This window comes from Botrytis cinerea, chromosome 7 (genome assembly GCF_000143535.2).
Source record: "Botrytis cinerea B05.10 chromosome 7, complete sequence".
Lineage (NCBI taxonomy): Eukaryota > Fungi > Ascomycota > Leotiomycetes > Helotiales > Sclerotiniaceae > Botrytis > Botrytis cinerea.
In genome coordinates, this window is record NC_037316.1 from 1,014,473 (window position 1) to 1,027,036 (window position 12,564).

At 43.4% G+C, this 12,564-nt stretch overlaps 5 protein-coding genes across 6 annotated transcripts; 3 read left to right on the top strand and 2 right to left on the bottom strand.

The window, feature by feature from the left end:
* Window positions 1–53: 53 nt before the first annotated feature.
* Window positions 54–2,481, bottom strand: Bccdc16. The gene is made up of 3 exons (XM_024693944.1): window positions 2,277–2,481; window positions 1,380–2,221; window positions 54–1,162 (listed from the first exon to the last, which is right to left on the bottom strand). Exons 1-3 carry the CDS (start codon window positions 2,371–2,373, stop codon window positions 263–265), a joined length of 1,839 nt encoding a protein of 612 aa, XP_024549733.1. The 5' UTR covers window positions 2,374–2,481; the 3' UTR covers window positions 54–262.
* Window positions 2,482–2,591: 110 nt separating this feature from the next.
* On the top strand, window positions 2,592–3,810 carry Bcyju2. Of its 2 annotated transcripts, XM_024693945.1 has the most exons (2): window positions 2,592–3,649; window positions 3,723–3,810. In XM_024693945.1, the coding sequence occupies exon 1, from the start codon at window positions 2,740–2,742 to the stop codon at window positions 3,547–3,549; it is 810 nt and encodes a 269-aa protein (XP_024549734.1). In that variant the 5' UTR covers window positions 2,592–2,739; the 3' UTR covers window positions 3,550–3,649; window positions 3,723–3,810. The 2 variants fall into 2 exon arrangements, with proteins under 2 accessions (XP_024549734.1, XP_001558654.1); XM_001558604.2 differs by having other exon boundaries at window positions 2,592–3,810.
* Window positions 3,811–4,610: 800 nt separating this feature from the next.
* On the top strand, window positions 4,611–8,557 carry BCIN_07g02790 (hypothetical protein). The gene is made up of 3 exons (XM_001558602.2): window positions 4,611–5,351; window positions 5,408–7,818; window positions 7,884–8,557. The coding sequence occupies exons 1-3, from the start codon at window positions 5,105–5,107 to the stop codon at window positions 8,355–8,357; spliced, it is 3,132 nt and encodes a 1,043-aa protein (XP_001558652.1). The 5' UTR covers window positions 4,611–5,104; the 3' UTR covers window positions 8,358–8,557.
* A 66-nt stretch (window positions 8,558–8,623) lies between these two features.
* Window positions 8,624–10,109, bottom strand: BCIN_07g02800 (hypothetical protein). The gene is made up of 3 exons (XM_001558601.2): window positions 9,732–10,109; window positions 9,144–9,594; window positions 8,624–9,084 (listed from the first exon to the last, which is right to left on the bottom strand). The coding sequence occupies exons 1-3, from the start codon at window positions 9,807–9,809 to the stop codon at window positions 8,870–8,872; spliced, it is 744 nt and encodes a 247-aa protein (XP_001558651.1). The 5' UTR covers window positions 9,810–10,109; the 3' UTR covers window positions 8,624–8,869.
* A 648-nt stretch (window positions 10,110–10,757) lies between these two features.
* BCIN_07g02810 (hypothetical protein) lies at window positions 10,758–12,399 on the top strand. The gene has a single exon (XM_001558600.2). It carries the CDS (start codon window positions 10,925–10,927, stop codon window positions 12,155–12,157), a length of 1,233 nt encoding a protein of 410 aa, XP_001558650.1. The 5' UTR covers window positions 10,758–10,924; the 3' UTR covers window positions 12,158–12,399.
* The last annotated feature ends 165 nt before the right edge of the window (window positions 12,400–12,564 follow it).

Below are 12,564 nucleotides of genomic sequence, written 5' to 3' on the forward strand. Positions count from 1 at the left end.
CTAAACTGATCAGCAACCATCCCTCATTAGGGAACAGGTAGTCAAGTTTAAAATGCTATACGCCATTTACAATGCATCTTTACCCCCTCTTTACCTATTTATTCTGATATTCTCCCAATTACCTTCCGTCCCACCATCATACGCCCCAAAAAGAGAAACAAAACTCCAATAAGTGTAAAGGAGCGAGAGTTTCCAGTCTCAGACCTCCCCCCTCGCTTCATCTTTCCCGGACCCAGCTTCTTACCAACCCGCCAAAAGAATACTAATCACCATCACTGAGCTCCATCGAATTAGCTTCATTGACCACCACTTTACTCCTCGACTTCCCCTTCCCTTTCATTCTGCTTGGCCTTAAACTTGCCAAAACCTCATCTTTCCTCAATGATAATTCCCTCTCAATTTCATCCTCATCATCATCAAAAATCCTACTCCCGTTGATACCATGAATAGCTGTTTCCTCCAAGGCCTTATTGAGCAATTCGGTCGCAATAGCATCTTGAGGTGAAATAGCAAGTGCTTCGTGAAACATCAAAACGGCTTCAAAAGGTTTCCTCTGCTCCATTAATACCAAACCCTTTGCACAAAAAATAGCCGGATCTTTTCCGCCCTGCCGAAGTACCGCATCGAATTCTGCCAGAGCGGCATCCCATTGATGAAGACGTCGATATGCATGACCGAGATTCGAGCGAGTGGATATCCAAGCTTGTGGATCACTATCGATCTCTTCAGCAATTTCGAGAGCTTTCCTCAAAATTAGGACAGCATCTTCGAGTCGTTCTTGGTGATAGAACACTACTCCCATCTCATTTAGAAGTAATGGATCGGTTTTACAGAGTTCATATGCGGTTTTCAAGAACTCATCGGCTAGAGTCATGTTGTTTAACATGTGATTTTGCATGCCTAAAAATAGTTGAGGCAAGTGAGTGCCCATAAAAAGCCTTGCTGCTGTTGAATACGCTGAGATTGCTTGATCGTGTTCTCCTTCTGCTGCGAAAGTATGGGCGAATCCAATCCAAGCTGGTCCAAAATGAGGATCCATCATACTAGCTTTGCTGAAATAACGTCGAGCTTCAGCGACTTTGTTTATGGCCAGATAATATATGCCCACGGCAAGCCATGTACAGGGCTCTTCTGGATGATTATCCGCTAAATCGTGTGATACCTGTCAATATAATATCAGCATTTATGGCATGTCATGACTTCTTTTTTTTTTTTTTTTTTGTTTTTTTTGTTTTTTTTTTCAAAGATTGAGTCGTCCTCTGTTCAACCAAAAAAAATATGCGCTACAATACAGAACCAGAGATCCTCCATTGTGAATAATGAATAAGAAACTGAGAGATCCAATCATTTTAAGAGAGAAAGGGGAAAATGTCGCTTACTAAGAACAGAGCATTCTTCAATTGTAATTCGTACAGACATGCCAGATGCAAAGGGTATATACTAAAATTGTACTTGTCTTCCTCGAGAATAGAATTTGTGATAGCTAAAGCATCCTTGAACCTGCATTGTGTAAAAAACAGGTCCGCTTTAGACAATAAAAGATCAGGATTTGTGGCAAGATTGTAATGTGTTGAAAGAGTTTCAGTTGCGGTTGTAAACGCCGCTGGATTCTTGTATTTTGAAAGTCGAGTAGTATAAAGCATTTTTGTAAATTCGGCAGCTTCTTGAGAAGATGAAGTATCGTCCGTAACAGATATAGTATCGAAATCCAGGGATTCTAGAAATTGCCATTCCTCTTCTGGTGACATCAGACAGTTCTTCATAAGCTGCTCGAATGCTTCGAAGCATTGAACATCTATTCGAACAGCATCTTTGTAACATTCTTTCGCTCTGTCGAAAGCATTCTGTTTGGCATAGCAAAGCCCTCGTAGAAAGCACATCGCAGCTTCAAATTTCACATTTGCCGCTTCGTCTTTTGCGATTTCATCCTGCCTATGCCGACTGCTCTGTGTCGTTGATCCATTTCGGGCATGACCTCTCGTATGTTGTAATTTTTTTCTGTTGTGTCCGGCCGTTGATATTAAATGTGTAGGATTCTTCTCGCCGAGTATACTCAAAGCCTCCTCGAATCTCGACTGTTTTATCAGGCAATGACCTGCAAGGTACCGACAGGATGGATTTCGAGCTATTAAGTCTTGCTTGGTGAGGAAGCTCTGAGCTCTTGTATAATTTCCCGTTGAGAAATGCACTTGCGCAAGCCAAAAAGCATCTTTATCACTTTCTATAGAATGATCAGAACCAACGAGTAAACAAGAGGAGTGTCAAAGGGGTGGTACTTGTTATAGCTAGCAATTTATCTCCAATAAATATTGCAGAGTCGTATTGGTGCTTGTTCATAGCATCCTGCCGCCAATCTCTCAAGAATTTCTCCATGTTTTATCGTAAATTGTACCCATACAATTAAATTCCAAGATTATTATGATCAACGTCAAAGGGTATCAATTACAAAGGGGTACGAATTTAGGTTTATTGTTTGTTTTCACTGCGAGGCAGTCGCGTGGGGTGACGCGAGGCTGAGATCTTTATCGATGATTTTCACGATGCTAGGCAGGCGATAAAGGCTTACATAACACATACTGGACTATCAATTTGATCCAGAACCTCGTCGCCTTGTCTTGTCTCTCACCTATCACCCATCATTGCATCACCAACTCAGAGTCAAAACTACCCTCATCCACTTTGGACACCTGCGAACATACTGCGACCACAATCAGATTAATTACAACAGCTTAATTCAAGATGTCCGAGCGAAAAGTTCTCACCAAATATTACCCACCCGATTTCGATCCTTCGAAGATTGTTAAGTCGCGCGCTCCCAAACAAGTTGGCCCAAAAGTGCAGACAGTTCGTTTAATGGCGCCATTTCCCATGAAATGTACTGCTTGTGGAGAATACATTTACAAAGGGCGAAAGTTCAACGCGCGCAAAGAAACTACGGAGGAAAAATACTTGGCCATCTCAATTTATAGGTTTTACATCAAATGTACAAGATGTTCTGGCGAGATTACTTTCAAGACAGATCCAAAAAACATGGATTATCAGTGTGAGCGTGGCGCGAAAAGAAATACCGAACCATGGCGTGTTAATGGAGGTGGCCTTCAAGAAAGTGATGAGGAGAGACTAGATCGTCTGGAAAGGGAAGAACAAGAGCGAGATGCGATGCAAGAATTGGAGGATAAAACAGCAGAAGCAAAAACGGAAATGGCTGTCGCCGATGCATTGGATGAAATTCGCACAAGAAACGCAAGGAATGAACGGGTCGGAAAGGATGGAACTGAAGTCACTGTGACGCGAGAAAATGTTGACTCGGAACGAGAAAGACAGGAAAGAGAAGATGAAGAGGCGGCTCGAAGGGCTTTCATGAGGAGACAGGAGGCTATGGAAGAGATTATAGAGGATGATGCTGATGATGTCGGTGCAGGACCAGCACCAAAGATTACCAAAGAGGAGGCATTAACAATGCCACCTCCCAGCTTTAGACGAGTGGTAAAAAAGAAAAAAGACCATGGTGCTGCATTGGGGATCAAGAAGAAACCTTCCCTGGTTTGAATGGATTCATCAGCCGTGACGGCAGGATATGAATCATACGATATCATATTGATATACGAGGAGATTGGTAGGGGGAATTGTTATGCTGGTACATGATCATGTTTGTAAAATCAAATACCATTCGTTCAAAAGCCACTGGAAATGTCGAAAGTGTGTAGACTAACTAAACACAGATTGTCTACGACTTCACGGCTGCTCCCGTGAATCCGTCTTACGCTTTGATGATCATATTGCATGAATATAGTGCATGTTTCAGGGACACATTTGCATCAACATCAAATATAGTTTTGCAACCACTGCAATCCGACGTGGTGTTGATGATTTATATTGCCGACATTTCCGCTCAAGATCCGAATGCCAATCACTTTATCCGCTCACATTGATTATTGGCTGTCTTACCTGTTCCATGCATAAAATTATTGAAGCAAAGACGTGGGGTCTCGAAGCCATCCACATTGCATTTCAGACGAACCAACATATGGATGACGTCGTCTAAACGTCCTTTAGTTTGTGAGTGGATGAAGATTTATATATAATCATAGAATGAAGAAAACGATGCGTCGTACGAAGTAATCAGTGCGCAAGATGCAATGCAAGGAAGGAAGATGAGTTAACCAATCACATATCGTCCGGGATGTACGAAGCACTTGGCAGAATTTCAAGCATTCATTCTATGCAAGCAGATGGATTACATCTGGTAGTCCAGTGCGTGATACCAAGTATAGGTTTTGCTCTCAGTCCATACCAACGGGATTTTCTCGGCAATGTCACGTGAAATCTTACCAATCTCTTTTCGGGTGATGAAAGTACGTACTCTTGATCCGGTTTGGTCTGGATTCTGCTCTTTTCTTCGATGATTGACCCGCCATTCTGTGTGACAACGGCGATATTCTCTTCTGATTGCCGGCATTAGTACTCAAGTGCACCGCGCACTGTTTGCATAGCTATCAAGGCAACTGTGTCTGTAGAAGCTTCGAAAAGCTTGTATGGGTTGGGAGTGGGTAGATCGGCAAATTTCCATTCACAGACTCCACATCTGATCTTTTCCATCATCACTCCAAGGCTGATGCTGGCTTTGATCGGGACGGTGAGTCAATTAATCATCTTGACGGACGGCACTTTGCTCCCGCGGTTCTTAGGAAAAGCTTGATGGACGCCACAGCCGTTGAAGATGCGCGCTTTTGTTGAATTTTGTATGGATCATCTCGCAAGTTCCGATATACCCGCCAGGCGGATCGGAAAACAATTAACCATCGAATACACTCCAATTTTGAGTACGTATGGGTATCAAGAGTGAGATATGTCGTCGTTCATTCATGAGATGGATGCAAAGTCTCCAATTTATAGGGGGCGCTGGAGATATAAGTATCATCTCAATCCTCAGTATCAAACTCTTCTCTTTCCTTCATTATCATCATCATATAATCATCACCTTCTGACAGCTTTGCAATAAACTTGAAAAACTTACTTCCAATAATAATAAACATTACACATCTTCCTATCTATTGTTTGACTCCTATTTATTAGTCGACTCATTATACATTATCATATAAACATGGGCTCCATTCAAAGACAAACTCCAGCTTACGGACAGCGTTTACTACCAACTTTGATTGACGAAAAGGCTGTTGGCGAGCCTAATAACATCATATATTCTTATGCAAAAACCACCAAAGCTGTAGATGGATTCGTCGAAGTATCACACAAGCGCTTCGCCAATTCGATTAACAGAGCTGCTTGGTGGATTGAAAAATTGCTTGGAAAGGGCGAGAACTTCCCATCCGTAGGATATGTTGGTCCAGGTAAGTCTAGAATATATATCTGATCGCCTCAAGGTTAACTCCTAACTATTTTGAAGGGGATCTGAGATACCAAATCCTCACCTTGGCACTCGTCAAAGCGGGCTACAAGATCCTTCTCAACTCCCCCAGAAACAGTATCGAAGGACATCTCAATGTCATAAAACAAGCCGAGTGTAATATCTGGTTGCTGCCCAGCACCAGCACTGGCAACATCCGCGAAGTCCTTAAGGTTCATCCCATGACTGTTCTCGACTGTCCAGAACTCGACTTCTTCCTCGACGAAACACCTGTTCCACATTATGCCTACAATAAAACATGGGCGGAGGCATCTCAAGAGCCTACTCTTGTCTTGCACACATCTGGGTCAACCGGTCTTCCTAAACCTATTGTGGTTCGACACGCTTTAGGTGCCGTTATGGACGCACAAAAATTAGTGAAATGCGACAATGGAGAAGTCCTCCACTCGAATATGTGGAAAGGAGCTAAATCCTTTTCAAGTTTCCCACCCTTCCATGCTGCCGGCGTTTATTTAAATCTTTTCAGCGCATGTTATTATGAAATTCAAATTGTGTTGGCATCACCATCAGTCCCAGTAACTTCCAATTTGGTGGACGATATGATTGAGAATGCTGGCATTGATTCTTTGATGCTGGCTCCATCGACAGTCGAAGAACTTGCATTCTCTTCCTCGAGTTTAGAGTTAATTCAAGAGAAAAATATCAAGTTCGTTTGCTTTGGCGGAGGACCAGTTGGACAAAAGGCTGGAGACATTATTACCAAGATCACAATTCTTCAGAATATGATCGGAAGCACAGAAGCTAGCCTTTTCGCACTCATCTGGACAGGAAGAGAGAACTGGAGATACTTCAAATTTCACACCGACAATGGTATCAGATTTGATGACAGAGGTGACGGTCTCCATGAAATGCTTGTGGTCCGAGATCCAAAATTGGAAAAGGTACAAGGAATGTTTCATACATTCCCCGAGCTCAATGAAATCTCTACAAATGATTTATATTCCAAACACCCTACAGAACCAGACATGTGGCTCTACCGGGGCAGAGCAGATGATATCATTGTGTTCTCCAACGGCGAGAAGCTAAACCCCGTTACAATGGAACAGACTATCAACGAACACGAACTAGTCCGCTCAGCAATCATTGTTGGCCAAGCTCGCTTCCAACCTGCCGTAATGATCGAGTTGAATGACCCGGTAGAGGTAACTGAAAATAACAAAAAGGATTTGATTTCTCGTATCCAACCTTCCATCGATGCTGCAAACAAAGGCTCGCCATCCCACGGCCATATCAAAGACGGCTTTGTGATGTTTGCTAAACCCGAAAAGCCATTCTTGCGCGCTGGAAAGGGCACTGTTCAACGTGCAGCAACAATCAAACTTTACGAACCGGAAATTGAAGAGCTCTTCGCCAACACGGAAGATGGTGAGGATAACAGCCTCGATACTAGTTCTTTAGAATCATTAACTTCTACATTGAAGGATTTGGTTGCTAAGATTGCTAGCGTTGATGAGGTCAGTGTCGACGAGGATGTGTTTGCAAATGGATCATTTGATTCTTTACTCGTTTTTACTCTTTTGAGACAATTGCGATCGGCCTTAAAGAAGGACAATATCGAGACTGAGAAGTTACAAGCTAGCACCATCTACAAGAACCCAACCGTCAAATCTCTCGCATCAGTTGTCTTCAAACTTGCTCATCCATTGGAGAACCAAGAAGATTCTACCAAGACCGACTTCGATGAGAGGCAAGCAATGTTTGAGAAATACGCCAAGGACTTACCAACAAAGACTTTCGGTACCGCTGCTCACGGTTCAAATGCTAAGATTTCCGTGATCTTGACAGGAAGTACCGGATCGATGGGTAGTTACATGCTCGATGATTTGGTCGCCTTACCGCACATCTCCCGAGTCTACGCGCTCAACCGAGCCGTCAATGGCGAGGAGAGACAAAGAGGAGCCAGCTCAAGCCATGGTCTCGACACCGATTTTAGCAAAGTTACATTCTTCAAGACAGACATGTCGCAGCCACGTTTTGGACTTGACCAGGAATCATACGATGAGTTGTTGAACAATGCCACTCATGTCATTCATAACCAATGGCAAGTGGATTTTAACTTGAGTCTTGCATCTTTCGAACCGCATATCCGAGGTGTACGAAACCTCATTGATTTCGCGGCACAAAGCAAGAACAACGCTATTGTATCCTTTATTTCTTCGATCGGTGTTACGCAGGGAAAGAATTGGGAGAAGCCTGTTCCAGAATTGATCATTGATGATTGGAATGCAGCAGCCATGGGATACGGTTCATCGAAACTTATCTCCGAGGTACTTTTGGCAGAAGCTAATAAAGTTGGTGGTGTGCGCACGCAAATACTTCGTGTGGGACAGGTATCTGGACCTGTGAGAAAGGAGAAGGGAAGATGGAATATCCAGGAATGGTTCCCTACCGTAAGTATTCTCTTCCTTCGCTCTATCTTTGAAAACAAAGACGAGACACTAACAAAACATGATAGATCGTCTCAACATCCCAATACATGAAAGCCGTTCCAGAGACCATCGCAGCAATGAACCGTATCGACTGGGTCCCAGTCGACATCCTCTCCAACATAATCCTCGATCTTGCCGACCTCTCCAAACCCTCATCCGCCCCCGCTTCCTCCATCCAAACCCCCTTCTACCACCTCGTAAACCCCACCTCAATAACCTGGTCCACCATCTCTCCCATCCTTACCGCCCAAATCGGCGCAGACTGCAAAATCGTCTCCTGGGACGAATGGGTGGCCCTCCTCCGCGAATCCGCCGAGCGCGGTGAAATCGCTCAGAACCGGGGTATCAAACTCTTGGAATTCTACGAGGCATTGGGAATGGGAGCTCCACTTGCCCTTATGGAGACCGAGAAGACGATTCAAAAGAGTGAGACTTTGAGAAATACGGAGCCGGTTAATGGAAGCTGGATGGAGTTGTGGATGAGACAGTGGGCTGCTTGATTGTTTGGTATGATATGATGTTTTGCGTGAGGAGTTTGGAAATTAGGGGAAAACAGCGAATGATAGATTTCTGTTATGTATTTCGTTTGGGTATCGTGGTGGCTCATGTATAGTTGGAGCTGTTTGTTCTGGGGTGGAGTTATTTTATGCAGTAGATTAGCCTTGTATTTCTTTAGAAATTTATGACACTGGTCAAAACAAGAGATATGCCTATCAGGATTCAGGTGCGAGGAAAAAGTGACCAGCAAATAATTTTATAAGGGGGATGGGAATAGACTACTGGTATTGTTCAGTGCTTAAACAATGGGTGTGTATCATTTGTATGCAGAATCTATGTCTATCCTTCATTTGCGCCAATTTTAATATTGAAAAAGGGAAATGCAACCAAATTCCTTCTATGCAAATCCGCAAACCTTGTACTAAAAATGGAATCATATCTATGTAGGCTCCCAATGTAACAACATTCAATCTTGCCTTTTCTTGATATTCCAAATCAACCCAAGAATGCTCATTTAACCAATAGTACCTTGGCATTTCGATTTCTCCTTGGCAATTCTCTTCTTCTCCTCCAAAATCCATTTTTCCTCTCTCTTTTTATCTGCCAACTCTTTTAACTCCTTTCCCATAGCCGTTTTAATGCCCCGCCCGCCAGTAGGATCTGGTTGATCAAGGAATTCATGAATACCAATTTCACTCTCGTTAGTTTTCGCAGCCTTCGCATCGACTTCTAAATTCCTGGATTTAGTGAGATCTCCCCCTCGTTTCAAAGAGAGCGTGTTCACAAACCGGCATACTCCTCACTTTCATCCGCCCAATTCTTCATTTTCTCTCGTCTGAAAAATTCGAAATCCCATTCTCCTTTCTCTAAAGCATTCAAATCCGTAAAGACATATGTTTGCGCTTCTTTCTCTTCTCCCGTTTCTACCGCTTCAGCCATGATTGCACTGGCACCGTGTGTATGTTCTTTATCCTTTGGAGTCAAGATCTTTACAGTGACTACTTTTCGCTCATATTGAGACCCTTCAAAATAATCCAAATTTCGCATGTTGGAGGGCGTAAGTCCGGTTACATAGGTCCCACGAACGGTATGACCTGGCTCGGAGATGATAGCCGGATAGTCGGCGAACCTAACACGATGTCGACAGTAGTCATAGAGAAGGGCGGGGGTGATGGTTAGAGAAGTGGACGGGTGATTGGAGGCACCATAGATTACACGACAGAGAACCTCGGGGGCCATCTATTGAAGGAAAGGTTTAGTAATAGAAAAGAACAGAGGGTGGAAACGTTAGAGGGAAAATGGGAAATAGCAAGTAGGAAGAGTAGAACTGGGGAGAGCAAAAAGATAGTACAAGACCCGCGAGAGAGGAGACTTACAAGAGTACCGTAGAAGAATGCATTGTAAGTTTCGGGAAGATTTGGCTCTGCCACTTCTGGATCCATTCCTGCTGCCATTGATACCGAATTTGTGTATGTAGAAATGGGAATCTTCCTCTTGATTGTGCCTATCTGTTTCCTTCCTGATGGCGCGAATGTGGAGATATCCAGACGAAAATAAGTGACGGAGATGCGATGATGGAAAGAACGAGAAGAGGAACCAAAAAAATCTCTCGATATCCTACCAAACTTATAGGGAAAAACTTAACTCAGCTGCCTCACATAAAAGAAGTTATACCTTATGCAATTCTTCATTGTATGGAGGGGTAATATCTAGGCGCCGACGATTAGAGAGGTCTCCATCACAGTGTGTTACTCACTGATAAAGAAAGATAAGGAATTTGTATTAGTCATCGCAGATGTGACAGCGTCCGCTAATCCGTTCATGGACTAGCTGGACGTACCAGCGAAATTCTCCGGGCTTCACTGTTAATTGTATCAAGGCTTTGATGACTCATCATTGATCATTGATCCATATCAAATCTCAATGCATCTTCATCGACATCATGAGTACAACGAGATTGAGCATCATCTAAAATTAAATGGGCGTTTGGTTCTAGCATGTTTCTTTCAGATTCTGGCATTCTGCATTCTCCAGTGGCTTCGATGAGCACATGACCTTAACCTTATACCAGAATCATCAAGTGACGATCGCTTTACCTACTTTGCGCCGAGAGTTGCTGAGAACGAGCTAGATCTCTGGAGTCGCGTCAAATGTTGAACTAAAGTCTTAGTTGGCCATCATCTCTCCATCTGTTTCCTTTTTGAGCTATTCTTTAGCTTTCCAAAGTTTTTTTTAAGAGTTATCGACTTGATAGTTCGATAGATGTCGTTATTTGTAGCCAGATCGTTCTGTGCTAGTGTCATAGTATATGAGGTTTGATAGGAGGTTAACAGAAGTGGTCTCGTGACCAAGTTACTACATTCTAAGCTAGACACCTACTATATCTTAGTTCTAGTCCTAGAGGTGCTTCACTGAGGAGTTAAGCGTAAACTTTGAATAAGGTGACGTTGTGACAAGTGGTTGATCTTTTTTTTCTCACATGGAAAAAGATATATAAAGTCTTGTCTGCGCACATATTTAACTCTCCTTTCTACTCATACGCACCCATACAAGATAGTCAAACTCCGACATGTTATTAGTATCCCCCATCCGCGCGACTGGTCTTGCAGTCCTCGTGGGCTCAAGTCAGGCAGTTGCTTCCCAAATTTCTTCCCCTTCCAATCAAACTTCAGTCGGATTGTCTGAAGAGAATAAAACTCTTTTTGGTCATTACGATACCATAACTCACCTTATGAGCAATCTCCATGGCAGGATTGGCATCAACGATGACGCCACGAAGAATTTTCAGCTTGGTAGACAAGAGCCACATTTTATCGACCCCAAGGACCTCAAAATCGTAGCAGTATACGATCTCAGCAAGTACAACGAGGCAGATTGGGTAAGAATCAATGAACAAGAAGTCGTTCTGCAGTGCGGCAGTGTCAATACCGCAACTACTGGAGAAGATTGGGCTCTTATGCAACGCTGCACCAAAGAAGAGGTTGCTATCCGTCGATTGATGGCCACATTCAATGACGAAGGCCATGAATTTGTTGTGTCAACCCCTGTTCTTAGACAAGCATCTACAACCCGCGAAGGCACCCACCGATGCATTAAAGGCTCTTGCCCAAAAGGTCCCCTGGCACTCGCAATTCCTACCTCTGCAACAATGCTTTCAAACCGCGCAGTTGCTGCATCAACTATTCGCAGTAGTTTCTCTCAGCCGACTGTAAAACATAGTGGTAGTGGTCTCAACGAACCGATTGAGACTGCATCACAGACTACCGACCATCTCCAGGCGCAGAATACACCACAAATTGGTAGCGTCACACAATCGACAATTCCTATGACGATTACACGTGCTTCAAGTTTAGAAGATTTATCTCCAAAATCTCCAATCGAAAACGAAGTCATCGAGGCAACAACCGAGGACCTTCCATGGCCGGAAGACCTCCCAGCTGGTCGTTGGCTGGCCAAACGAAAAGTAGATCCGATGGTCAGCGTTAAGAGACCCGAATGCGTTCCTCCACCAGATGATTTCGTTTTGTCGGGAAAGGTCAAAACAGTTAGCCGTAATCCACGCAAGACTTCGTATACTACTATTGAATACTGGGGTTATACTTCGACTGCGATTATCCCTCCCGATCCTAACCGCCCGCCACCAAAGCCATCTGTTATAACACCATCTTGGGTAACAGCTTCGTTCTTCCAAACATGGTCTTGCCGCAAAATCTGGATGCAATATTTCAATATGGATTATGTTCGGAAGAGAGATATTGTAGAGAGAGTCTTGGATGATTTGCAAGCTGCTGCTCGCAAGTAATAGGAAGATGTGGCTTGGTTGAAGTACTCGGGAAATAGGAACTGGGATGAAGTTACAAGGCACCTGTTTGGGTATCAATAGAATCAGGGAATAAGATTGGTTAAGGGACTTTGTTCGAGTCAAGATCTGGAGATAGGTCTAAGTATAAAGGGCAGCAAAGTATGATAGTACTCGGGTTGCCATTCTGCAATACATCAGACTTATATAGATAGATAGAATAATTCTACAATTCTGCTGTTACAAGTTGCTAGCACTTTGACGCGCAATGAAGTTATAACGTATGGTGGCTAACCTGACGGAACGTTCTTCACACTTTCTTTGACAACAACTCATCAAATCCTCGATATTATACAGGGAGGGTGTCACCATCTTTGTATGGCCTCGTAGAATTCTTTGACGAATCCTTT

Bases quoted from the DNA above. Each gene is read 5' to 3' on its own strand.
- Bccdc16 (XM_024693944.1), bottom strand. From the start codon at position 2,373: ATGGAGAAATTCTTGAGAGATTGGCGGCAGGATGCTATGAACAAGCAC. The intron at 2,222-2,276 runs GTACCACCCCTT...ATCATTCTATAG, and splicing joins TAAATTGCTAGCTATAACAA to AAAGTGATAAAGATGCTTTT. The intron at 1,163-1,379 runs GTAAGCGACATT...TTATATTGACAG, and splicing joins TGAAGAATGCTCTGTTCTTA to GTATCACACGATTTAGCGGA.
- Bcyju2 (XM_001558604.2), top strand. From the start codon at position 2,740: ATGTCCGAGCGAAAAGTTCTCACCAAATATTACCCACCCGATTTCGAT.
- BCIN_07g02790 (XM_001558602.2), top strand. From the start codon at position 5,105: ATGGGCTCCATTCAAAGACAAACTCCAGCTTACGGACAGCGTTTACTA. The intron at 5,352-5,407 runs GTAAGTCTAGAA...ACTATTTTGAAG, and splicing joins CGTAGGATATGTTGGTCCAG to GGGATCTGAGATACCAAATC. The intron at 7,819-7,883 runs GTAAGTATTCTC...AAAACATGATAG, and splicing joins TCCAGGAATGGTTCCCTACC to ATCGTCTCAACATCCCAATA.
- BCIN_07g02810 (XM_001558600.2), top strand. From the start codon at position 10,925: ATGTTATTAGTATCCCCCATCCGCGCGACTGGTCTTGCAGTCCTCGTG.
- BCIN_07g02800 (XM_001558601.2), bottom strand. From the start codon at position 9,809: ATGGCAGCAGGAATGGATCCAGAAGTGGCAGAGCCAAATCTTCCCGAA. The intron at 9,595-9,731 runs GTAAGTCTCCTC...TTCCTTCAATAG, and splicing joins CATTCTTCTACGGTACTCTT to ATGGCCCCCGAGGTTCTCTG. The intron at 9,085-9,143 runs GTTTGTGAACAC...CCAGGAATTTAG, and splicing joins TGAAAGTGAGGAGTATGCCG to AAGTCGATGCGAAGGCTGCG.